The sequence below is a fragment of the Bos indicus genome, chromosome 1 (assembly GCF_029378745.1).
Source record: "Bos indicus isolate NIAB-ARS_2022 breed Sahiwal x Tharparkar chromosome 1, NIAB-ARS_B.indTharparkar_mat_pri_1.0, whole genome shotgun sequence".
In the NCBI taxonomy this organism is placed as follows: Eukaryota; Metazoa; Chordata; class Mammalia; order Artiodactyla; family Bovidae; genus Bos; species Bos indicus.
In genome coordinates this window covers 65,081,473-65,108,239 of record NC_091760.1, presented here as the reverse complement: position 1 = coordinate 65,108,239, position 26,767 = coordinate 65,081,473, and the positions used below count along the sequence as shown (strand labels likewise).

General features: G+C 40.3%; 1 protein-coding gene across 11 annotated transcripts in view; it reads right to left on the bottom strand.

The window, feature by feature from the left end:
- CFAP91 (cilia and flagella associated protein 91) overlaps positions 1–26,429 on the bottom strand; it is a 113,091-nt gene extending 86,662 nt beyond the window's left edge. For 4 of the 11 annotated variants that reach the window (XM_019986589.2, XM_070788541.1, XM_070788536.1 and 1 more), the window contains exons 1-5: positions 26,165–26,428; positions 15,133–15,209; positions 14,479–14,636; positions 11,878–11,961; positions 10,554–10,610 (exon numbers count right to left, since the gene is read on the bottom strand). In XM_019986589.2, the coding sequence (XP_019842148.2) occupies positions 10,554–10,610; positions 11,878–11,961; positions 14,479–14,636; positions 15,133–15,209; positions 26,165–26,288 (500 nt within the window). In that variant the 5' untranslated portion in view covers positions 26,289–26,428. Of the gene's footprint in view, positions 1–7,994; positions 8,155–10,553; positions 10,611–11,877; positions 11,962–14,478; positions 14,637–15,132; positions 15,210–15,374; positions 17,687–26,164 lie in introns of those variants that run through there. The other 7 variants (XR_002183605.2, XR_011566450.1, XR_011566451.1 and 4 more) reach the window with 5 other exon arrangements.
- Positions 26,430–26,767: the final 338 nt, after the last annotated feature.

Sequence of the window (26,767 nt, the reverse complement as noted above, 5' to 3'; positions counted from 1 at the left end):
TGTAAGAAACTGAAAACCTGTCTTCTGAAGTGACTATAGCATTTTGCACTTCCATCAAAAATGAAAATTCCTGTTGCTCAATATTTGGTGGTGTTAGTGTTCCAGATTCTGGCCATTCTAACAGTTGTATGGTGGTATATTGTTTTAATTTGCATTTCCACTTATTTGCCATTTGTATATCTTCTTTGGTGAGGTGTCTGTTAAGGTCTTTGACCTTTTTTTAATGAAGTCCAGATTACCCATTATTTCTTTAATGGATCGTGATTTTGATGTTATATCTAAAAAGTCATCACCATTCCCAAGACCATCTAGGTTTTTCCTACGTAATCTAAGAGTTTTATCTTTTTGTATTCTACACTGAGGTCTGTGATCCATTTTAAGTTAATTTTGTGAAGGGTGTAAGAGTTGTGTCTAAATTCTTTTTTTTTTTTTGCATGTAGCTGTCCAGTTGTTCCAACATCACTTGTTAAAAAGACTGTCTTTGCTCCATTGTATTGGCTTTGCTCTTTTTGCCAAAGATTGTTATTCAGTCACTAAGTTGTGTCCAACTCTTTGTGACCCCATGGACTGCAGCACACCAGGCTTCCTTGTCCTCCACTACCTCCTGGACTTTGCTTAAATTCATGTTCCTTGAGTCAGTGATGCTATCTAACCATCTCCTCTTCTGTCAAAGATTAGCTGATTATAAGCATGTGGGTCTATCTCTGGGCTCTCTATTTCATCTGTCTATTCTTTCCATAATATCACAGTTTTTAAAAAAATTTTTATTTATTTCTTTTTGGCTGTGCAGGATCTTTGTTGCTAGGTGGGCTTTTCTCTAGTTGTGGCAAGCAGGGGCTACTCTCTAGTCACTGTGCACAGACTTCCCTCGCAGTGGCTTCTCTTGTTGAGGAGCATGGGCTCTAGGGCCCAAGGGCTTCAGTAGCTGTGGCTCCCAGGTTCTAGATCACAGACTCAATAGTTTTGGTACACGAGTTTAGTTGCTCCGTGGCATGTGAGATTTTCCCAGAATCAGGGATTGAACCCATGTCTCCTGTACTGGCAGGTGGATGCTTTACCACTGAGCTACCAGGGAAGGCCAACAGCACACTTTCTTGATTATAATAGCTTGAAGTCAGGTTGTGTCAGTCCTCCAACTCTGTCCTTCTCTAATACTGTGCTGCTTATTCTCAGGTTTTTTGCTTATTCAGGTAAGCTTTAGAATCACTTTGTCAATATCCACAAAATAACTTGCAGGAATTTTGGTTGAGACTACCTGGACTCTGTACTTCAAACTGGGAAGACCTGACATGCTGCTGCTGCTGCTGCTGCTAAGTCATCTCAGTCGTGTCCGACTCTGTGCGACCCCAGAGACGGCAGCCCACCAGGCTCCCCCGTCCCTGGGATTCTCCAGGCAAGAACACTGGAGTGGGTTGCCGTTTCCTTCTCCAATGCATGAAAGTGAAAAGTGAAAGTGAAGTCGCTCAGTCGTGTCCTACTCTTTTCGACCCCATGGACTGCAGCCCACCAGGCTCCTCCGTCCATGGGATTTTCCAGGCAAGAGAACTGGAGTGGGGTGCCATTGCCTCCTCCGAGACCTGACATACTGACACCACTGAATCTTCCCATCGACAACCATGGAATATTTCTCCACTTATTTATAGTTCTTCTTTGATTTCTTCCACTGAAGTGTTATAGTTTTCCTTAAATAGATCTTGTATTTTATTAAATTTATACTTAAGTATTTCATTTGTTGATGCTAATGTAAATGGCATTGTGTTTTATATTTCAAATTCCACTTGTTCTATACAGGTATATAGGAAAAGAGCTGACTTTTGTATACTAACCTTGTATCCTACAACCTTGCTATAATCACTTATTCACTTATTAACCCCACTTATTTTTTTTAAGCCAATTCATTCTGATTTTCTACAAAGACGAACATGCCACCTGCTAAAAGTTTTATCGCTGCTCTTTCCACCATCTTTCCATGCCGCCAGAATGGTGCACATGAGTGTCCTGGCTGACGCTCTCAAGAGTATCAACAATGCCGAAAAGAGAGGCAAATGCCACGTCCGTAAGTGTGGAGTGATCAGCCCCAGATTTGATGCGCAACTCAAAAATCTAGAAAAATGGCAGAATAACCTGCTCCCATCCCGGCAGTTTGGTTTCGTTGTACTGACAACCTCAACTGGCATCAATGGACCATGAAGAAGCAAGATGAAAACACACAGCAGGGAAAATCCTTGGATTCTTTTTCTAGGGATCTAATACATACAAATAAAATGCCTCGGGGGAGGGAGTTTTATTGCTTCCTTTCCAATCTGTGTATCTTTTATTTTTCTTGTCTTATTTCCAGTATGATGCTGAAAGGGAGTGGTGAGAGGAGACATCCTTGCCTTTTTCCTGACTGTAGTGGAAAAACTGAGTTTTTCACCATTAAGTATGAGGTAGGTTTTTGGTACACATTCTTCATAAGGTTGAAAATGTTCCTCTCTAATTCTAGTTAACTGGGAGTTTTTTTGTCATGAAGGGTATCAGGTACTGTCAAATAGTTTTTCTGCCTCTATTAATATGATCATGTGATCTTTCTTTTTCAATCTGTTGACATGACCCATTACATTAACTGATTTTAAAATGTGGTGTATAACTCTTATTATACATTGTTGGATTTGATTTGCTAATACTTTGTTGAGGATTTCCATGCCTACATTTATGAGGGATGTTGGTTTGTAGTTTTCTTTATGGCAACTCACTCCAGTATTCTTGCCTGGAGAAGCCCATGGACAGAGGAGCCTGGCAGGCTACACTTCATGGGATCTCAAGAGAGGTACATGACTTAGCACTATCTTTCTTTCTTTCTTAATGTCTTTGTCTGATTTTGGTATTAGGGTAATGCTGCCCTTACAGAATGAGTGAGCTTCTACTACCTGAAAGAGATTGTAGAGAATGGTATAATTTCTTCCTTGAATGTTTGGTAGAATCACCAGCAGACCCCATCCAGGCCTGGTGCTTTATGTTTTAGAAAGCTATTAATTATCACTTCAAAGAAGTTTAATAGATAAAGGCCTATTCAGATCTCCTATTTCTTCTGAGTTCTGGCAAGTTGTATTTCAAGTAATTAGCCCTTTTCATCTACATTATCAACTCTATTGTAGGCAAATAGTTAATCACAATATTCCTTTATTATCTTTTTAATGCCATAGGATCTGTAGTGATCCTTTTTCATTTCTGATGTTAGTAATTTGTGTCCCCTCTCTTTTTCTCTTAGTCTGCCTAGAGACTTACCAGTTTTTGTGAGCTTTTCAAAGAACTCTGTGGTTTCATTTACTTTTTCTATCAATTTCCTTGGTCAAGTCCATTGATTTCTTATTTCTTTTCTTCTGCTTGCTTTGGATGTAATTTGCTCTTCTTTTTCTAGTTTCTCAAAGTGGAAGCTTATATGATTGATTTAGATCTCTTTTTTTCTAATACATGCATTCAATGCTATAAATTTCCCACTAAGCACTGCTTTCATTTCATTCCACAAGTTTTCATAATTTACATTGTCATTTTCATAAGTTTAAAATATTTTAAAATTTCTCTTGAAACGTCTGCTTTAACCATGCTATTTAGAAATGTATTGTTTAATATCCATATATTTGGGGGTTTTCAGTTATCTCTCTGTTTTTAATTTCTAGTTTAACACCACTATGATCTGAGAGAAGATAACTTCTGTGTTTTTACATTTATTAAAGTATGTTTAATGGTCCAGAATGTGGTTTATCTTGGTGAATGTTCTGTGTGAGCTTCAGAAGAATGTATACTCTATTGTTGTTGAATAAGTAGTCTACCAGTTCAGTTCAGTCGCTCAGTCTTGTCCGACTCTTTGCGACCCCATGAATCACAGCATGCCAGGCTTCCCTGTCCAACACCAACTCCCGGAGTTCACTCAAACTCATGTCCATCGAGTCAGTGATGCCATCCAGCCATCTCATCCTCTGTCGTCCCCTTCTCCTCCTGCCCCCAATCCCTCCCAGCATCAGAGTCTTTTCCAATGAGTCAACTCTTCGCATGAGGTGGCCAAAGTACTGGAGTTTCAGCTTTAGCATCATTCTTTTCAAAGAAATCCCAAGGCTGATCTCCTTCAGAATGGACTGGTTGGATCTCCTTGCAGTCCAAGGGACTCTCAAAGGTCTTCTCCAACACCACAGTTCAAAAGCATCAATTCTTCGGCGCTCAGCTTTCTTCACAGTCCAACTCTCACATCCATACATGACCACTGGAAAAACTATAACCTTGACTAGACAGACCTTTGTTGGTAAAGTAATGTCTCTGCTTTTGAATATGCTGTCTAGGTTGGTCATAACTTTTCTTCCAAGGAGTAAGCGTCTTTTAATTTCATGGTTGCAATCACCATCTGCAGTTATTTTGGAGCCCCAAAAATAAAGTCTGACACTGTTTCCACTGTTTCCCCATCTATTTCCCATGAAGTGATGGGACCAGATGCCATGATCTTTGTTTTCTGAATGATGAGCTTTAAGCCAACTTTTTCACTCTCCATTTTCACTTTCATCAAGAGGCATTTTAGTTCCTCTTCACTTTCTGCCATAAGGGTGGTATCATCTGCATATCTGAGGTTATTGATATTTCTCCTGGCAATCTTGATTCCAGCTTGTGCTTCTTCCAGTCCAGTGTTTCTCATGATGTACTCTGCATAGAAGTTAAATAAGTACAGTGACAATATACAGCCTTGACATACTCCTTTTCCTATTTGGAACCAGTCTGTTGTTCCATGTCCAGTTCTAACTGTTGCTTCCTGACCTACATACAGGTTTCTCAGGAGGCAGGTCAGGTGCTCTGGTATTCCCATCTCTTTCAGAATTTTCCACAGTTTATTGTGATCCACACTGTCAAAGGCTTTGGCATAGTCAATAAAGCAGAAACAGATGTTCTTCTGGAACTCTCTTGCTTTTTCTATGATCCAGCGGATGTTGGCAATTTGATCTCTGGTTCCTCTGCCTTTTCTAAAACCAGCTTGAACATCAGGAAGTTCACGGTTTACATCTTGCTGAAGCCTGGCTTGGAGAATTTTGAGCATTACTTTACTAGCGTGTGAGATGAGTGCAATTGTGGGGTAGTTTGAACATTCTTTGGCATTGCCTTTCTTAGGGATTGGAATGAAAACTGACCTTTTCCAGTCCTGTGGCCACTGCTGAGTTTTCCAAATTTGCTGGCATATTAAGTGCAGCACTTTCACAGCATCATCTTTCAGGATTTGAAATAGCTCAACTGGAATTCCATCACCTCCACTAGCTTTGTTCATAATGATGCTTCCTAAGGCCCACTTGACTTCACTTTCCACGATGTCTGGCTCTAGGTGAGTGATCACATCATCGTGATTGTCTTGGTCATGAAGATCTTTTTTGTACAGTTCTTCTGTGTATTCTTGCCACCTCTTCTTAATATCTTCTGCTTCTGTTAGGTCCATACCATTTCTGTCCTTTATCGAGCCCATCTTTGCATGAAATGTTCCCTTGGTATCTCTAATTTTCTTGCAGAGAGCTCTAGTCTTTCCCATTCTGTTGTCTTCCTCTATTTCTTTGCATTGATCACTAAGGAAGGCTTTCTTATCTCTTCTTGCTATTCTTTGGAACTCTGCATTCAGATGCTTATATCTTTCCTTTTCTCCTTTGCTTTTCGCCTCTCTTCTTTTCACAGGTATTGTAAGACCTCCTCAGACAGCCATTTTGCTTTTTTGCATTTCTTTTCCACGGGGATGGTCTTGATCCCTGTCTCCTGCACAATGTCATGAACGTCCGTCCATAGTTCATCAGGCACTCTATCTATCAGATCTAGGCCCTTAAATCTATTTCTCATTTCCATTGTATAATCATAAGGGATTTGATTTAGGTCATACCTGAATGGTCTAGTGGTTTTCCCTACTTTCTTCAATTTAAGTCTGAATTTGGCAATAAGGAGTTCATGATCTGAGCCACAGTCAGCTCCTGGTCTTGTTTTTGCTGACTGTATAGAGCTTCTCCATCTTTGGCTGCAAAGAATATAATCAATCTGATTTTGGTGTTGACCATCTGGTGATGTCCATGTGTAGAGTCTTCTCTTGTGTTGTTGGAAGAGGGTGTTTGCTATGACCAGTGCATTTTCTTGGCAAAACTCTATTAGTCTTTGCCCTGCTTCATTCTGTATTCCAAGGCCAAATTTGCCTGTTACTCCAGGTGTTTCTTGACTTCCTACTTTTGCATTCCAGTCCCCTATATTGAAAAGGACATCTTTTTTGGGTGTTAGTTCTAAAAGGTCTTGTAGGTGTTCACAGAACCGTTCAACTTCAGCTTCTTCAGCATTACAGGTTGGGGCATAGACTTGGAGTACTGTGATACTGAATGGTTTGCCTTGGAAATGAACAGAGATCATCCTGTCATTTTTGAGACTGCATCCAAGTACTGCATTTTGTTTTGTTTTGTTTCAAGTAGTCTATAGATAGCAATTATATCCGGCTGATAAATGGTATGCTAGGGCCTTACTGACTTTCTGCCTGTTAGATGTATCCGCTTTGTACATGAGGGTATTGAAGCCCCCCACTGTGACAGTGAATTCATTTACTTCTTGTAATTCTATTAGTTTTTGTCACACGCAGTCTGACACTCTGTCATTAGGTATATATACATTAAGGATTATTATGTTTTCTTGGAGAACTGACCTCTTTTTCATTACATAATGCCTCTCTTTATCCCTGATAATATTCCTTGAGGTCTGCTCTGTCTGAAATTATTATAGCTACTATTGCTTTCTTTTAGTGTTAGCAAGCTATATTTTCCTCTATCCATTTATTTTCTTTTTTTAACATTTTTACTGAAGTATAGTTGATGTATAACATGTTATAGGTGGGCAAGAATCCCTTAGAAGGAATGGAGTAGCTCAGAGTCAACAAAAGAATCCAAAATGCAGTACTTGGGGGTAATCTCAAAAATTACAGGATGATCTCAGTTCATTTCTAAAGCAAACCATTCAGCAGTACAGTAATCCAAGTCTACGCCCCAACCACTAATGCTGAAGAAGATGAAGTTGAACATTTTTATGAAGACCTACAAGTCCTTCCAGAACACCAAAAAAAGATGTCCTTTTCATCACAAGGACTGGAATGCAAAAATAGGAAGCCAAGAGATACCTAGAGTAAAAGGCAAGTTTGGCCTTGGAATACAAAATGAAGTAGGACAAAGGCTAACAGAGCTTTGCCAAAAGAACACGCTGGTCATAGCAAATATCCTCTTTCAACAACACAAGAAATGACTCTACACATGGCCATCACCAGACGATCAATACCGAAATCAGACTGATTATATTATTTGCAGCCAAAGAAGGAGAAGCTCTAAACAGTCAGCAAAAACAAAATCTGGAGTTGACTGTGACTCAGATCATCAGCTCCTTACTGCAAAATTCAGGCTCAAATTGAAGAAAGCAGGGAAAACCACTAGGCCATTCAGGTATGCCCTAAATCAAATCCCTTATGATTATACAGTGGAGGTGACAAATAGATTTAAGGGATTAGATCTGGTGGACAAGAGTGCCTGAGAAGTATGGATGGAGGTTCGGCACATTGTTTATAGAAGGTGGTGACCAGAACTATCCCCAAGAAAAAGAAATGCAAGAAGTCAAAGTGATTGTCTGAAGAGGCCATACAGATACCTGGGAAAAGAGAAGCAAAAGGCCAAGGATAAAGGGAAAGATATACCCAACTGAATGCAAAGTTTCAGAGAATAGTAAGGAGAAAAAAGAAAGCCTTCTTAAATGAACAATGAAAAGAAACAGAGGCAGACAACAGAAAGAGAAAGACAAGAGATCTCTTCAAGATGGAGATACCAAGGGACCATTTCATGCAAAGATGGGCACAATAAAAGACAGAAATGGCAAGGAGCTAACAGAAGCAGAAGACATTAAGAAGAGGTGGCAAGAATACACAGAAGAACTGTACAAAAAAGGTCTTTGACCTGGATAACCACAATGGTGTGGTCACTCACCTAGAGCCAGACATCCTGGAGTGTGAAGTCAAGTGGACCTTACAAAGCATCACTAAAAATAAAGCTGGTGGAGGTGATGAAATTCTAGCTGAGTTACTTCAAATCCTAAAAGATGATGCTTTAGTAGTGCTTTAACAGTGCTTCACTCAATACGCTGGTAAATTTGGAAAACTCAGCAGGGGCCACAGGACTGGAAAAGGTCAGTTTCCATTCCAATCCCTAAGAGAAGAGCAATGCCAAAGAGTGTTCAAATTATCGTATAATTGCACTCATTTCACATGCTAGCAAGATTATGCTCAAAATCCTTCAAGCTAGGCTTCATCAGCACGTGAACCAAGAACTTACAGATTGAGGGCAGGAGGAGAAGTGGGTGACAGAGGATGAGATGGTTGGATGGCATCACTGACTCAATGGACATGAGTCTGAGCAAACACAAGGAAATAGTGAAAGGACAGTGAAGCCTGGCGTGCTGTAGCCCATGGCGTTACAAAGAGTTGGACACAACTTAGCAACAGAACAACAACAAATACAATATAGTATTTCACAATTTTTAAATGTTATATTCCATTTATAGTTATAAAATATTGGCTATATTTCCTGTGTTGTACACTATATCCTTGTAGCTTATTTTATATAATATATATTATAGTTTGTATTTCTTAACCCCCTATTCCTGCATTGTTCTTCCCTTTTTCCCTTTCCCCACTGCTAACCACCAGTTTGTACCCTAAATCTGTGAGTCTATTTCTTTTTTGTTACATTCACTAGTTTGTTGTATTTTTTAGACTCCACAAATAAAGTAATATCATACAGCATTTGTCTTTTGCTAACTTCACTTAGCATATTTTCTAAATCATCCATGTTGTTCCAAGTGGAAAAATTTCATTCTTTTTTATGGCTAATAGCCCACTGCATATATAAACCACATCTTCTTTATCCATTCATTTGTTGATGGACACATGAGTTGCTTCCAAATTTTGGCAATGGTGAATAATGCTGCTATGAACATTGGGGTGCATGTATCTTTTCAAAATAGTGGGTATTTTTTTTCAGACATATACCCAGGAGTGGAATTGTTGCATTATATGGTTATTCTATTTTCAGTTTTTTGAGAAACCGCCATACTATTTTCCACAGTGACTGCACCAGTTTACATTCCCACCAACAGCAGATAAAGATTCCCTTTTCCCCACATCCTTGCCAACATTTGTTATTCATGTTCTTTTTGAAGACAGCCATTCTGACAGGTATGAAATAACATCTCCTTATGGTTTTGATGGATTAGCAATGTTGAACATCTTTTCATGTGCCTATTGGCCATCTGCATGTCCTCTTTGGAGAAATGTCTATTCAGGTCTTCTGCACATTTTTTAATCGGGTTGTTTGGGATTTTTTTATGTTGTATGAGCTGTTTATATATTTTGGATATTAACCTTTTATGGGTCATATCATTTGCCAATATTTTCTCCCATTCAGTGGGCTATCTTTTCACACTGTCAACAGTTTCCCTTACTGTGCAAAAGCTTTTAAGTTTATTACATTCTATTTATTTTCGGTTTTATTTCCTTTGCTTTAGGAGACTGATCCCCAAAAATATTGCTACAATAAGCAAAGCATCTTCCCTACATCCATATAAGAGCCAAAGAAATCCATACATAGTCTTAAAAAATTTGAGGAGAAACTGGAATCATAATTGGCATGGATTACAGACCTTTGATAACATATATCCTATTTATATAAGATGCTGTATCATTAAGAGTAACCATACCTTTTAAAAGTATGTTTGAAAGTCCAGACCTATTTCTATTCAGAAATCTTAGGCCTTAAAAAACATTTATCTTCTCATTCATTTCATGAATACCTTGGATTTTCTTCTCTTATAGGAACATTAAGTTATATTGATATGGAAAAGAGTATAGCAAAAATTAGTTTTTTAATGGGACACTTTACCAAACCTGCTATCTTGCCCTGAAACAAAAGACCAGGGAACTGCACAATAATCCCAGATTCAGCTCTTGTCCTTTCCTTTCTTTTCACCTTGGTTCACATTCCTTTGTGGGACAGACACCATGGTGTATGTTTCTTTGTATATAGCACACTGCCTTGTGTCCATCAGATGATTAAATTATAAATTCTACTATTAAAAAATATTTTCACTGGTTTTCTTGATCAAACGTTGAAGAACTGTTGTCAAATAAGTACATTTCAGAGAAGCAAAAGAGAACATTTAGAGCACTTTCAACTTTCATTTTTACCATAACTCATAATCAAAAATACACTACATACCATAACCATTATATACCTACGAACATATACATTTATCTATTTAAATCAAAAGTTATAAGCAAAAACACAACTACCCTCAATACATCTGATGCTTTTGGTTATTTTCTATTTTGTTTTTTAAAATGCTGCTAATGACCACTAGAAAATGTTCTAATGGTTTATGATCCATTCTTTAAAAATAATGATTCAGAGAACTATCTTCTAGAAACAAATATGGAAGCAAATAATAAAAAAAATAAACTGGAAAAAAGTTTTAAAATAATGGTTACTTACCTGGTTGATGCAAAAACAACATTGAATGGCATCTGCTGATAAAATGGAAGGAAAGGCCTGGGGAAGAAAGGAAAACACAAACGTGGGACTTTTGCATTGTGTGTTTGCTGAGTTTCCTGCCACTGCCAATATTTGTCCCTTAAAATCAGTGAGTTTGAATACTTTATATATCAGCAGTTCTCAAACTTTGGCACACACAAAATCACTGGGGAGTGGGAAGCTGCTGCTGCTAAGTCGCTTCAGTCGTGTCCGAATCTGTGCGACCCCAGAGATGGCACCTACCAGGCTCCCCCGTCCCTGGGATTCTCCAGGCAAGAACGCTGGAGTGGGTGGGAGTGGGAAGATTCTTGTTTAAAATTCAAATCCACAGGTCTAGCCCAGCACTCAGTGGATACAAGGTAGAGCCAATTAATCTGCATTTGTAATAAACATCCCCATGTGTTTGCTGCAGATGGGAATCAAGCCACACCTGAGAAACAGTGCCCTATACTTAGGCTTCAGCTGGTCATTAGTTCCCAGCAACTTCTCAAGTTCTCTGAGATATTCTGAAATTTCCAATTATTTACTTTAGACCCGACCCCCGAAAGTCTAGGAACTGAGTATACTATGTAAAGAATTTCATTCTTCTGAAAAACTCAGCATCATAAAACACCCATAAGGAGGTTGTTCATAAATAATGCGCATTACAAATTGACTTTCTCAAATGAACTTAGGTAGGTATGACATCAAGTTATACATCCGAGTTAGCTATTTTGCTAACTCAGATAGGACCTAGAGGGAAATCCGCATCTTATTTTTATCTAATCTGAGTGTATGATTATCACATGTGTGTATTCATCACGAATGAAACAAGGTGAATCTTTTGATCATGTGGTTTCGGTAACATTCACACAAAGACAGCAAATGTCACCTATCTGCCCTCTTTTAACACTTTTCCCTGCACTATAGCTGTCATGGTGTCTTTGCTCTATCTCACCTCATTTGATGACTTCATTTTGTTCTCAAAGATACATTCTTATTTGCAATTAGTATCTCTAAAGTCAGGCAGACTTAGTTGGAATCCCAGCTCTACACTTGCTAATTCATAATAAAGTAACCTTGAGCAATTTACTTCTCCTCTTTTGGTCTCAGCTTCCTAACTGGTAAAATGGAGATAATATATCCTATCCTATATTTCTGTTCTGAAAATTGATGTTATATATATAAAGCACTTAAAAAGTGACACCTGGTGTACTGCATGACTTAAATATGAGAGCTGCTATCATTATTACAAAGCGGTCTCTAATAATATTAGGGCTCATATTCATCAGTAATTATTTCCTACCTTTCAAAATATTTATAGCGATTCTTTCCAGTAACATCAGGATCTTCATAAACTTCTTTAGGCATCTGAAAAGAAGCATCAATTCTAAAACGAAGCAGGAAAACATTATTCAAGTCGAACATATTATTTCCAAATATAATTTTTATTTCCTATTCATTCTCAGTTGCTAAATCGTGTCTTCACTCTTTGTGATCCCATGGACTATAGCCCACCAGGCTCCTCTGTCCATGAAGTTTTCCAGGCAAGAATACTGGAGTGGTTGCCACTTTCTACTCCAGGGAATTTTCCCACCCCAGGGATCAAAGCCATGTCTCTTGCATCTCCTGCATTGGCAGACAGATTCTTTACCACTAGCACCACCTGGGAAGCCCCTATTTTGTATTTATATGTCTATAAAGTAGGAGAAACACCTGAGACTGAGAGCAAAGTCTTCTATAACATGTGTCTTATTGTCCTACATCTCAGATTACAATAATCACTTTTCCTGAGCCAGGAAACCAGGAGCCAACAAGAGGAGCTGAAAGCTAATAAATGAGTAAATTTATGAAATTCCACATACAAAAATGCTCATTTTTAGTTAACAGTGCATGAGAATTACAAAATTTAAAAAAACAAATTTTTTTTTAATTTGTTAAAAGAAATTACAAATCTTTATTGCTACAGAAATTATAATATAGTCCTGTTTCTTTATTGAAAGATTAATATTATAAAAATACCAGTTCTTCCTAAATTACTTTATAGCTTTAATTTGATCCCAGTAAGAATGCCAAAAGTTTTTAGAGAATTTTAATGTGCAAAAAAGGATTTTGAGTTTTATCTGGAAGAATAATCAGACAAAAATATCAAAGATCCTTTTTCTAAGGAAGCATGAATTCTAGGCTGTAAGGTAGCATTTTAAAAGAAATTTACTATGTATGAACTTGCAAATATTCTTTAAACGAATAAGGAATTTGACAGACCTATTGCTGAAGGTGCTTTGGTTGCAGGTCTCCAAAAAGTGTACTTGGATACTAGCAGAAAAGTACACCTGCAATTTCTAAGATGGATCAAAGAAATTACAAATGCAGTCACCTCTACCTTTGGTGCTAAGTTATCATGTAATATATACTGTAACCTTTGGAGAACACCTATTAGGTTGGTGCAAAAGTAACTGCAGTTTTGCACTGTTGAACTTTGCCATTTGATACTGGACTGTGATCATGTTATACATCATTTTAATGCTCATTTCTTGCTTTATATTTTCTTTTGCTAATGGCTTATCACTTGCTGTTTATTTTATATTTATTTTAGACTACAGAAATGATGTTAAACAAAAAGCAAATTCAAGCAATATTCTTATTCAGGTTCAAAATGGGTCATAAAGCAGGGCAGGAAACTAGCAACATCAACAATGCATTTGGCCCAGAAACCGCTAACAAACATATAGTGCAATGGTGATTAAAGAAGTTTTGCCAAGGAGACAAGAGCCTTGAAGATGAGGAGCATAGTAGTCGGTCATCCGAAGTTGACAATGACCAACTGAGAGCCATCATCAAAACTGATCCTCATACAACTACATAAGAAGCCGCCTAAGAACTCAACATCAACCTTTCTATGGTCATTTGGCATTTGAAGCAAATTGGAAATGTGAAAAAGCTTGATAACGGTGCCTTATGAACTGACTGCAAATCAAAAAAAACCATCGTTTTGAAACGTCATCTCTTATTCTATGCAACACTGAACCACTTCTTGATCGGATTATGACACGTGACAAAAAGTGGATTTTTATGAAACAACTGGCAACAACTAGCTCAGTGGCTGGACGGAGAAGAAGCTCCAAAAACACTTCCCAAAACCAAACGTGCACCAAAAAAAAGTCATGGTCATTGTTTTGGTGGTCTGCTGTCTGTCTGATCCAGTACATTTTTCTGAATCCCAGCAAAACCATTACAGCTGAGAAGTATGCTCAGCAAATCAATGAAATGCACCAAAAACTGCAACACCTGCAGCCACTATTGGTCAACAGAATGGACCCAATTCTCCACAATGCCTGACTGCAAGTTTCACAACCAGCAATCCAAAAGTTGAACAAATTGGGCTATAAAGTTTTGCCTCATTTGCCATATTTACCTGACCTCTCTCCAACCAACTACCACTTCTTCAAGCATCTCGACAACTTTTTGCCAGGAAAACGCTTCCACAACCAGCAGAAGGCAGAAAATGCTTTCCAAGAGTTCATCAAATCCTGAAACATGTATTTTTGCGCTATAGGAACAAACCAACTCATTTCTCATTGGCACAGATGTGTTGACTGTAATGGTTCCTATTTTAATTAATAAAGATGTGTTTGAGCCTCATTTTAATAATTTAAAATTCACAGTCTGAAATCACAATTACTTTTGTACCAACCTAGTACTAACCAATAAACCTATAACTGTTGCTCCCGAATCCAGATTGTTTTGGTCAAAGGGGTTAAGAAAGAGAATTTAAGCTCAACTGGTCTAGGTATGACATCACAACTGTACATATTAAAATAATACAGAGTGAATAAACAAAACTTTTTAAGAAGAAAAATGCATCTATCAAACACATGAATAGCAGCTGGAGCCGCCTGACACTCACGCGGCAAGTTGCTGGAGGGCCTCCCTGTGCCTTTGCTCGTGTCGCTTCCAATCCCGACTGATGAACGATGGAACAGGATCCGCCTTGCTCCAATAAACAGAATATCTCGGATAATGGAACAAGCTGCTGAACATGGTTCTAAACCTGGGAACTCTTCTCTAATGTTAAGACAGGAGGGCAGAGGGGAAAAGGACAAAATTATACCAGATTTTCTAAAGTATTTTACTACTGCAAACTTTTGAAAGGTACAAAACCGTCTATATGGCATAGGCTATTGGTATATGTATAGCCTATCTCTAGAAGGATACTGAAGAAACTGATGACAAGGGGTGATTATGTGAAAACGGCTAAGGGTAGCATTTATTTTATACCATATATGCTTTTGCACTACTGGAATTTTTTCAACACAGCTATCTATTACTTTTCTCATTGAAATAATTTAGGTTACCGTGAGTCCTTTATTCACTATTAGTTAATCCTCACATTGGGCCACAAGTATTAAAACATCTTGTCCCCTGGTAACCATGGCAAAAAAATTTCTGCAGAATATAAAATCCAGTGGAGATTTGGTGATTAGAAAATTTGATCAGCACAGTTAGCCAAACTAGATGGTTCAGGTTCATTAGGCTGTCTTAGCAGATGAATAAGACCTACCAGTTTGCTTCGAATCACGGTGGCCTGAATATTTGCCTGGTTGTGGTCTTTCTCACTTGATACAATAAACAACGGGTCTGTGAAATAAACAATAAAGCAGTATAAGGAAGACCACAAATCTAGCACATATCTACTCCCAGGGAGAGAAAAACAGTAAAGAAATGTAATTTCTTAATTGGAAAACAAATTAGAAAATTCAGATATCATCTAACTCTGCAGAGGCTCATAGCTCTATTACTCACCATTAGTGAGAGTCTGTGAGATGCAAGTGATGTCTCTATACTCCAACGTCAGTGAATAGAATTGGAATGCAAAAAGAAGGCTGAACATGTTTCAAGCATCATAACCTCAACAGGCTCTCCTCTCTTATGAACAAACCACCTTCTGGGTCTGGATATCTCTGGAAATACTCTAAGAGGAAGGACCATGTATACACAGACACTACACCCATTTCCAAGGGAAAGAAACAATAACTTTGGGCACTACCTCCCATCTTCAGTTCACAGGGAAGATACAAACTTAACAGTGTATCACCCAGAGCTGGTAGACAGCGTAAGAAAATGTCATTCTCCAGTAAGACATAAATAAGATCAGCTATTTTTAGAATTCACCCCTTAAAATGGAATTAAGTTATTTCCTCCAAGTTCAAATAAGATTGCCCTGTTGCTGTAAGTATGTGTTTGTTAGGTATACCTTTAAAGTGACAATGAATATTCATGATTGATTTTACTATCACTTAAAAATCAAACAATTTGACATTAAATTCACAAGCAATCTTCAGATATAGACTTGATTTCTCAAGTAGATATGTCTAGGCAAATACCTTGAACTAGTCTAGACATCTTGGTAATGTATATTTCTCTGCAGAAATTATTAAATTGTTATTGTGGTTTAGAATTAAGTCTCTTGAATTTAGATGATTTGTCAATTTCCAGAACTTAGTTACTTCCTCAGTTACCCAATTTCAGACGAACAGCACGATCACAACCATTGAGGACTTCCCTGGTGGTCCAGTGGTCGAAAATCCACCTTCCAATGCAGGGGACGTGGGTTCAATCCCTGGTCTGGGAACTAAGATCCCACATGCTGTGGGACAACTGAGCCCATGCACCACAACTAGAGAAGCCCATGAGCTGCGACCACTGAGCCTGCATACTGCACATACTGAGCCCACACGTTCTAGAGCCTGTGCTTCGCAACAAGAGAAACCCGTGCACCACAGTGAAGACCCAGCTAGCCAAAACAAACAAAACAATCACAACCAGGGATCCATGATACCTCTTAAATCACTTAAAACACGAGACAAGAGAATATAGAAGTTTCACTTTGTCTTATACTATTTCCAACATACTAGTGATGTTGAAGCTATATTCTTCTGTCTAAATAGGTGCATTCATTCTCTCTTTAAATTCAATAGCCTATAATTTGAGGGCATAAAATTTGGCCTCTTCATTCCTAATCAGCCCAATTCCCATCAGTTCTCAACTTGATATCACTGGGTTAATGGCTGCAATTGTGCTGGTCGTCTGAAATTAATTTAACCCACATTTCCCCTAAGTCTGGATAATAAACCATTCCCCTCTTATTAATATTTCCATAAGGAATATGAAAATGATATCTATAGAAACATTTTTGAATCTACAGACAATGACACAATACTGTATGATTTGTAACTATACATTCTACAACATAGTCTACAGTTCAGTTCAGTCGCTCAGTCATGTCCAACTCTGCGATCCCATGGACTGCAGCAGGCCAAGCCTCGCTTGTCCATCACCAACTCCTGGAGTTCACTTGAACTCATGTCCATTGAGTCAGTGCTGCCATCCAACCATCTCATCCTCTGTTGTCACCTTCTCCTCCTGCCCTCAATCTTTCCCAGCATCAAGTTCTTTTCAAATGAGTCAGTTCTTTGCATCAGGTGGCCAAAGTATTGGAGTTTCAGCTTCAGCATCAGTCCTTCCAATGAATATTCAGGACTGATTTCCTTTAGGATGGACTGGTTGGATCTCCCTGCAGTTCAAAGGACTCTCAAGAGTCTTCTCCAACACCACAGTTCAAAAGCATCAATTCTTCGGCACCCAGCTTTCTTCACAGTCCAACTCTCACATCCATACATGACTACTGGAAAACCATAGGCTTGACTAGACGGACCTTTGTTGGCAAAGTAATGTCTCTGCTTTTTAATATACTGCCTAGGTTGGTCATAACCTTTCTCCCAAGGAGCAAGCGTCTTTTAATTTCATGGCTGCAGTCACCATCATGCAGTGATTTTGGAGCCAAAAAAATAAAGTCTCTCACTGTCTCCATTGCTTTCCCATCTATTTGCCATGAAGTGATGGGACCAGATGCCATGATCTTAGTTTTCTGAATGTTGAGTTTTAAGCCAACTTTTTCACCCTCTTCTTCACTTTCATCAAGAGGCTCTTTAGTTCTTCTTTGCTTTCTGCCATAAGGATGGTGTCATCTGCATATCTCAGGTTATTGATATTTCTCCCAGCAATCTTGATTCCAGCTTGTGCTTCAACCAGCCCAGCATTTCTCATGAGGTACTCTGCATGTAAGTTAAATAAACATAGTCTACAACTGTGCTCAAAATCAGTGCTCAAATGGCAGTGGAGAGGCCTTTGAGATGCCCAAGCAACAGCGTGTATGCAGTGTCGCTTCAATCATGTCCGACTCTTTGTGACCCTATGGACTTTAGCCTGCCAGGCTCCTCTGCCCATGGAATTTTCCAGGCAAGAATACTGGAGTGGATGGCTGATTCATGTCAATGTATGGCAGAAACCACTACAATACTATAAAGTAATTAGCCTCCAATTAAGATAAATTAATTAATATAAAAAAAAAAAAAAAGAATACTGGAGTGGGGTGCCATGTTCTCCTCTGGGGAATCTTCCAAACCCAGGAATCAAACTCGCATCTCCTGTGGCTCCTGCATTGCAAGTGTATTCTTTACCACTGAGCCACGGAGGGAAGCCCCAAGCAATAGCAATCACCAGGTTACCACTTACTTATTCCTAGACAGTATCGAGAGCTTCATGTGCAGTATTCCTTTTAATTCTCAAAAAGTTAATGAGGTAAGCACAAGGCCTCCATTTTATAGAAAAGGAAACCAAGACTTCAAGAAGTCAGCAACCGAGGGGATCAAGATGGTGGAATAAGAGGACAGAGAGCACCCCTCCCCCCCAAAACACATCAAAGATACATCTACATGTAGAACAATTCTCAGTCAAAACTAGCTGGAAACTGGCAGCAGGACTTCTATACAAACAACCAAAGCTGCAATAAATAGCTCCACATAACAGGGTGCTCGGAGAAGGCAATGGCACCCCACTCCAGTACTTGCCTGGAAAATCCCATGGATGGAGGAGTCTGGTAGGCTGCGGTCCGTGGGGTTGCTAAGAGTCGGACACGACTGAGCGACTTCCCTTTCACTTTTCACTTTCATGCATTGGAGAAGGAAATGGCAACCCACTCCAGTGTTCTTGCCTGGAGAATCCCAGGGACGGGGGAGCCTGGTGGCTGCCGTCTGTGGGATCACACAGAGTCAGACACGACTAAAGTGACTTAGCAGCAGCAGCAAAAGGGTGCTATGCGTGCTAAGTCGCTTCAGTCATGTCCAACTCTTTGCAACCCTATGAACTGTAGCCTACAAGGCTCCTCTGACCATGGGATTCTCCAGGCATGGAGTGGGTTGCCATGCCCTCCTCCAGTGGATCTTCCTGACCAGGGATCAAACCCACATCTCTTTAAGTCTCCTGCATTGGCAGGTGGATTCTTTACCACTAGCAACATTTGGGAAGCAAGGTAGGATGTGGAAAAAAAAAAAAAAGCCATCAGGTTGGGACCTGCATCCCTGGGAGGGATCTGAAAGGAAGAGAAGTTCCACATGGGTGGACCTTCACTCTGGGGAGCAAGCAGGTCAAGCCACAATTTTGGCATCCCATTCCTGGGATCCTGCACAGACAAGAAAAACCCCCTCGCCTGCTAGGAAATTCACTGAGACAGACAGACAGAAGAAGGCTGGACTCTACTCATAAGGAGCGTATGTGTGCTGGCTCACTAACAGTCAGGGCCAAGAGAGCCACCGGAAGTGATGGCTGCCACTTCACCGCATTTCCCAACCCAAACAGGCAAACGCCCTGGCCCCCTCAGTCTGCACCACAGACTAGTGTGAGATCTGGGCAGAGACTTGGTCTAGCCATGCAGAGACAGACCGGAGGGCCTGAGGTGTGATCTGGGGAAGCTGCAGACCCCATTATAAATGGGCACACGGCGGGTGGTGGGTCTAGCTGGGCAGATACTGCCAGCATGCATACCTGGTGGCACCATAAGAGGGTGCAGATACTAGTACGCAGCAGTTTATTTCCCAGCAAGAGCACGCTGGGTGTGCTGGAGTGGTTCCACCCACTCCACACCACAGCTCAGCACTACATCTGGGGCAGAAAGAGAAGACTGGGAGAAGATCACCATAGAGGCAGCCCAGATCTCAGGTGACAAAGCAGCTCCTGCAGCCACAACCACCTGACCCCCAGTCACTGCACAACACAGCCCTGTCCTAGATCTGGGATGAATACAACAGAGAAAGGGTTGTGAATTTGGGCTGCTTCTGAGCATGGATGTCTCCACAGGTAAGACAGAGGTATTCTGTGACCTCACAGACCTTACTTGCTTCAGGATTCACCTCCCTTGGGGCAGCGTGCACACTCAAGGGCTACAGAGCATGATCAAACCCAACCTTCAAGCCTTCTATTCAAACAACTGGGGAGTACACCCTACTCCCAATAGGATGATGATAGCCATGGAGCTGAGAAGCCCTGCCTCACATCCAGCACAGGCTGTAGACGCTACAAGCCAACCACACTTCTTCTTATCCAGGGGATAACAACCAGTCCAGCCTGAGGAAAGACATGGTGGGCATCCATACCAAAATCAGTCTCCCACCAAAGAACTGGAGACACAGAGTCTATGCAGGGACAACCCTACATAAAAACATCCCTTCAAGACCACAGTGGAGAGTGGTTTCTCCGAAATTCAGAGAGACAGAAAAAGGTAAGTAAAATTAAAAAGCATAGAAACTATTTCAAATCGAAAGAACAAGAGAAATGCCCTGAAAGAACAAATAATGAAACAGACCTCACCAGTCGTTTAGACCTTGAGTTCAAAGAGAAGATAATAAAAATGTTAAAGGAATTAAGAAACCTATCAATAGAAATGCAGATCACCGTAACAAGGAACTATTAATGGAAACTATAAAGGTGAACCAATCAAAATTAGACAATTCCATTGCTGAGATAAAAACCAATCTAGAAGCAATGAATAGCAGACTAAAGGATACAGAAGAATGATAAGTGATCTGGAAGACAGAATAGTAAATTACTCAATCAGAATAGTGGAAAGACAAATGAAAAAAGTAAAGGCAACATACGAACTCTATGGGATAATACAAAATGTGCCAACCTACACATGATAAGGGTTCTAGAAGAAGAAAGAGAGAAGGGGATCAAAAAATGTATTTTAGGGACTTCCCTGGTGGTCCAGTGGTTAATACTTTGCCTTTCAATGCAGAGGGTGCGGGTTCAATCCCTGGTCAGGGCACTAAGATCCCACAAGCTTCATGACACAGCCAAAAACAATAAAAAACAAAACAAGCCCAACAAACAAAAGTCCAGGACCAGATGGCTTCACAAGTGAATTTCATGAAACATTCAGAGAAAAGTTAACATCTATCCTTCTGAAACTATTCCCAAAAATTGCAGAAGAAAGAACATTTCCAAACTCATTCCACGAGGCCACCATCAACCTGATACCAAAACCAAACAAAAAGTGAAAGTGTTAGTCGCTCAGTCGTGTCTGACTCAGCTCCTCTGTCCATGGAATTCTCCAGGCAAGAATACTGGAATGGGTAGCCATTTCCTTTTCCAGGGATCTTCCTGACCCAGGGATTGAACCCAGTTCCCCCACACTGCAGAAAGATTCTTTACTGTCCGAGCCACCAGGAAAGATCACAAAAAAAGAAAATTACAGGCCAATATCACTAATGAACATAGATGCAAAAATTCTCAACAAGATACCAGCAAACTGACTCCAACAATACATTAAAAGGATCATGCACTATAATAAAGTTAGGATTTATTCCAGAGATACAAGGAGTTTTCAATATCTGCATATCAGTCGATGTGATACACCACATTAATAAATTGAAAAGCCATATGAACATCTCAATAGATTCAGAAAAAACTTTTTATAAAATTCAATATCCATTTATGATTTAAAAAAAAACCCTTCAGAAGGTGGGCATAGAGGGAACTTACCTAACCATAACAAAGGCCATATATGACAAAACCATAGCTAACATCATACACAACGTAAAAGCTGAAATATTTCCTCTAAGATCAGGAACAAGACAAGGATGCTCACTCTCACCACTCTTATTCAATATAGTTTTGGATGTCCTAGTCATGGCAATCAGAGAAGAAAAAGAAAAGGAATCCAGGGACTTCTCTGGTGGTCCAGTGGCTGAGACTCTGTGCTCCCAATGCAAGGGGCCTGGGTTCAATCCCTGGTCAGGGAACTAGACCCCACATGCCACAACTAAGAGTTGGCATGCTACCATTCAAAAGATATCACATTCTGCAACTAAGACCCAGTGCAGCCAAATAAATAAAAATAAGTATTTTTTTTTAAAAAGGAATCCAAATTAAAAAAAAAAAATTTGTCACTGTTTGTATATGACATGATGCTACACAGAGAAAACCCTAAAGAAACTACCAGAAAACTACTAGAGCTCATGAGTAAGTGTGATAAAGCTGCTAGATACAATGGCATTGAAACATGTAAAATATCATGTATGAAATGAGATGCCAGTCCAGGTTCAATGCACGATACTGGATGCTTTGGGCTAGTGCACTGGGACGACACAGAGGGATGGTATGGGGAGGGAGGAGGGAGGAGGGTTCAGGATGGGGAGCACATGTATACCTGTGATGGATTCATTTTGATATTTGGCAAAACTAATACAATTATGTAAAGTTTAAAAATAAAATAAAATTTAAAAAAAAGTTAATATATAGAAATCTATTGCATTTCTGTACACTAACAAGGAAATATCAGAAACAATTAAGGAAACAATTTCATTTACCATTGCATTAAAAAGAATAAAATACCTAGGAATAAACCTACCTAAGAAGGCAAAAGATCTCTACTCTGAAAACTATAGGACACTAATGAAAGAAACTGAAGATGACACAAACAAATGGAAAGATATACATGTTCCTGAAACGGAAGAATCCATATTGTTAACATGACCATACTACCCAATGGAATCTACAGATTCAATGCAATCCCTATTACATTACCAATGGCATTTTCACATAATTAGAACAAAATAATTTTTAATTTGGATGAAAACACAAAAGACCCTGAATAGCCAAAATAATCTTGAGAGAGAAGAACAGAGCTGGAGAAATCACATTCTCTGGCTTCAGACAATATTACAAAGCTAACATAATCAAAACTGTCTGACACTGACACAGAAACGGACATACAGATCAACTGAACAGGACAGAGTCAGCGGTAAACCCATACACTTATGGCCAATTAATCTAAGAAAAGTAGGTAAGAATACACAATGGAGAAAAGACAGCCTCTTCACTAAATGGTTCTGAGAAAAACTGGACAGCTACATGTAAAAGAATGAAATTAGAACATTCTTCAATACCATATACAAAAATAAACTCAAATTGATTAAAGCCCTAAATGTAAGACCGGATAAAACTTCTAGAGGAAAATATGGGCAGAAGACTCTAACATACATTGCAGCAAGATGTTTTTGGAACAGAAATAAACAGTATCTAATTAAGCCTAAAAACTTTAGCACAACAAAGGAAAACATAAACAACAACCTACAAAGTGGGAGAAAATATTTCTAAATGATGCTACAACAAATGATTAGTTTCCAAAATATACCAACAGCTCATACAGCTTAATATAAAAAAAAAAATTAAAAAATAGCCAGAAGACCTAAAACATTTCTCCAAGAAGACATACAGATGGCCCACAGGCACATGAAAAGATGTTCAATATCACTAATTATTAGAGAAATGCAAATCAAAACTACAGTGAGGTATCATCTCCCATCAGAATGGCCATTATTAACAAGCCTACAAATAATAAATGCTGGAGAGAGAGTGAAGAAAAAGAAACTCTCCTACACTGTTAGTGGGAATGAAAGTTGGTGCGACCACTGTGGAGAAGATCAGGGAGGTTCCATTAAAAAAAGAAAACCTAAAAATAGAGTTACTATATGATCTTGCAATCCCACTCATGGGCATATATCCAGAGAAAACTCTACTTTGAAAAGATACATGCACCCCAATGTTCACAGCAACTCTATTTACAAAGGCCAAGCCCTGGAAGCAACCTAAATGTCTATCAACAGATGAATGGATAAAGAAGATGTATAAAGAAAATAACATATATATGCATATGTATACAAGCACACAATGGACTATTACTCAGCCATAAAAAAGAATGAAATAATGCCGTTTGAAGCAACATGGATGGACCTAGAGATATCCTATTAAGTAAATCAAAGACAAATATCATATCACTTATGTGCAGAATCTTAAAAAAATACAAATAAACTTATTTACAAAACAGACAAACTCATGGACATAGAAAACAAATTTATGGTTATCAAAGGGGATAGCAGAGGAGGGGAGGGGAGAAATAAATTAGGAGTTTGGAATTAACATAAATACAGTAGGTCCTTGTTGTTTATTCTATAGAGAGAGAAAAGAAAGGAGGAAAGAGCTCATGATAAATGATAAACCCAAGAAGTATTTAAGATATTTTGGGGGCTTCGGTGGTAGCTCAGTGATGAAGAATCTGCCGGGCAATGCAGGGGACATGGATTTGATTCCTGGTCCAGGAAGATCCCACATGCCATGGGACAATAAGCCCGTGCACCACAACTACTGAGCCCACAGGCCACGACTACTGAAGGCCCTGTCCCTAGAGCCCATGCTCTGCAACAAGAGAAACCACTGCAATGAGAAGCCCTCACACTGCAACTAGAGAAGGCCCCCATGCAGCAATGAAGACCCAGCACAACCAATAAATAAATATCTTCGGAGAAGGCAATGGCACCCCACTCTAGTACTCTTGCCTGAAAAATCCCATGGATGGAGGAGCCTGGAAGGCTGCAGTCCATGGGGTCGCTGAGGGTCGGACACGACTGAGGGACTTCCCTTTCACTTTTCGCTTTCATGCATTGGAGAAGGAAATGGCAAGCCACTCCAGTGTTCTTGCCTGGAGAATCCCAGGGACGGGGGAGCCTGGTGGGCTGCCATCTGTGGGGTCCCAGAGTCGGACACGACTGAAGTGACTTAGCAGCAGCAGCAGCAGGAAAAATATATCATATTTAAAAGACTTTATAATTAGCAGTGCAATAGTGTAGCTATTAAGCCATCAACAAATGTAGATTCAGGGAAGTGACAAAGTATTGCAGGCACTTCAAGTGAGGCACTTGAGAGATACAAGGTATTCACATAACATTCAGTCAAATGTAAAACAGTATATAAATAAGGTAAGATTTGGAAAAGAATGCTGTTAACTGTGAAGCATACACAAATGCAAGCAATCATTACATATTCCCAACACCAGGGAATGGCTCCCCTAAAGACTCTTATCCAAAGGAAACCCTGGGATTCTCAGAGGAGATACCACACGGTTAAAAGTAGGGTAACGAGGGCAAAACTGGGGGGAAAAACCATGCTTTACTGATTATATTTATTGTAGTAGTAAATTAAATAAATGATTCATAACAAATTATATAGCACCCAACATATGTACCAGCACTGGAAAGTTATGACCAACCTAAATAGCATATTGAAAAGCAAAGACATTACTTTGCCAACAAAGGTCCGTCTAGTCAAGGCTATGGTTTTTCTAGTGGTCATGTATGGATCTGAGAGTTGGACTGTGAAGAAAGCTGAGTGCCAAAGAATTGATGCTTTTGAACTGTGGTGTTGGAGAAGACTCTTGAGAGTCCCTTGGACTGCAAGGAGATCCAATCAGTCCATTCTAAAGGAGATCAGCCCTGGGTGTTCTTTGGAAGGAATGATGCTAAAGCTGAAACTCCAGTACTTTGGCCACCTCATGTGAAGAGTTGACTCATTGGAAAAGACTCTGATGCTGGGAGGGATTGGGGGCAGGAGGAAAGGGGGACGGTGGAGGATGAGATGGCTGGATGGCATCACCGACTCGATGGACGTGGGTCTGAGTGAACTCTGGGAGATGGTGATGGACAGGGAGCCCTGGCCTGCTGCGATTCATGGGGTCGCAAAAAGTCGGACACGACTGAGCGACTGAACTGAACTGAAAAAGGTGCTGAGAATGCTACAAAAATGGAGAGAACAAGAACTTAAATAACTCAGGAATTTATAGTCCAGTAGAAGGGACAGAACATAAAAGAACAATCAGGGCATTAAATAAACTGAGGATTTACTGGCCCAAAGGACCTAGTAGACCTAGTTTACAAGCAACACTTTGACGGATAAGAATAAGCTCAAATAAAAAGAGAAACCTAAAAACAAAGAGGAGACAACCTCTTTACCTACCCAGAATGACAAGTTTGGAGTTGCCCAGCGAATTGGACATTTTATGCAGTTTGAATGAGGGAGTGTTGAGTGAATCTCCAAATCAGAACGCCAGGAACGGCATTCAGGACAATTGCTTAGGGCTGTGCAAATTGTCAGGGTAAAGAAGAATCAGGTGTCCCTGCTCTCTACTCTGAGATGCACAGCGCACCTGCGGCTTCCGAGACCGCCTCCTCCCCCCAGCCCGCCCAAGAGCCACCACCTGCAGGGCTTGGAGCTGCCCCTACACAACGACAGACAACCCGGGCTAGAGATCCCTCCTGTGGCTTGTCTTTCGTCCGCCGCGTTCCCGGCCAGGTCGGACAGTCTCGATGCCCACCTGGCCCAGGTGTCGACAACTCAGGAGGGAGGTCTGGAGCCGCCCTTACCGTATAAGAAATCATACGTTCGACTGGCAGAGACGTTGCCCCAGGCCCCCGACTTCCCTCCGAACCGGGTTTGAGACACCTGGGGCTTGGCCTGGGGTTCTTCGATAGTCACTACGTGACTCATGGTGCCGGTTCTTCCCTGCCGCCAACCAGGTCCAACTAGGGAAACCTAGCTGCTGCGTGCACCGTAGCTATGGTAACCCCAGCAGGAACCAGAGAGTAAGCGCCAGGCGAAGATAGGCAGCTAGTCCAGAAGAGAGGGGCGGGACTAGCGGGGTCGAGTGACGAAGGAAGGGGCGGGGCGAGGAGCAGAAGCGGAAGGATGGGGAAGTGCGCAGAAGGGTGGAGCATGAGAGGTAGGGGTAGAGGAGGGAAGAAAGGAGGAAAAGAGGGGCTGGCCTAGGGAGGGGAGGGCAAGGAGAGAAGGGCGGGGCGAGGGTAGAGAAGGACGGAGGGCTCGTTGGAGAGAAAGGCGAGGAGGGGGAGAGAAGGGCGGGGTGGGAGAGGGACTCCCTCACTTCCCAGCTGCACTCCGGTGATAAAGTCAAGCATTTAGCGGTCCACCCACGGTCAAAGCCAGGGGGCCGCAGATTGGGGAAAAGG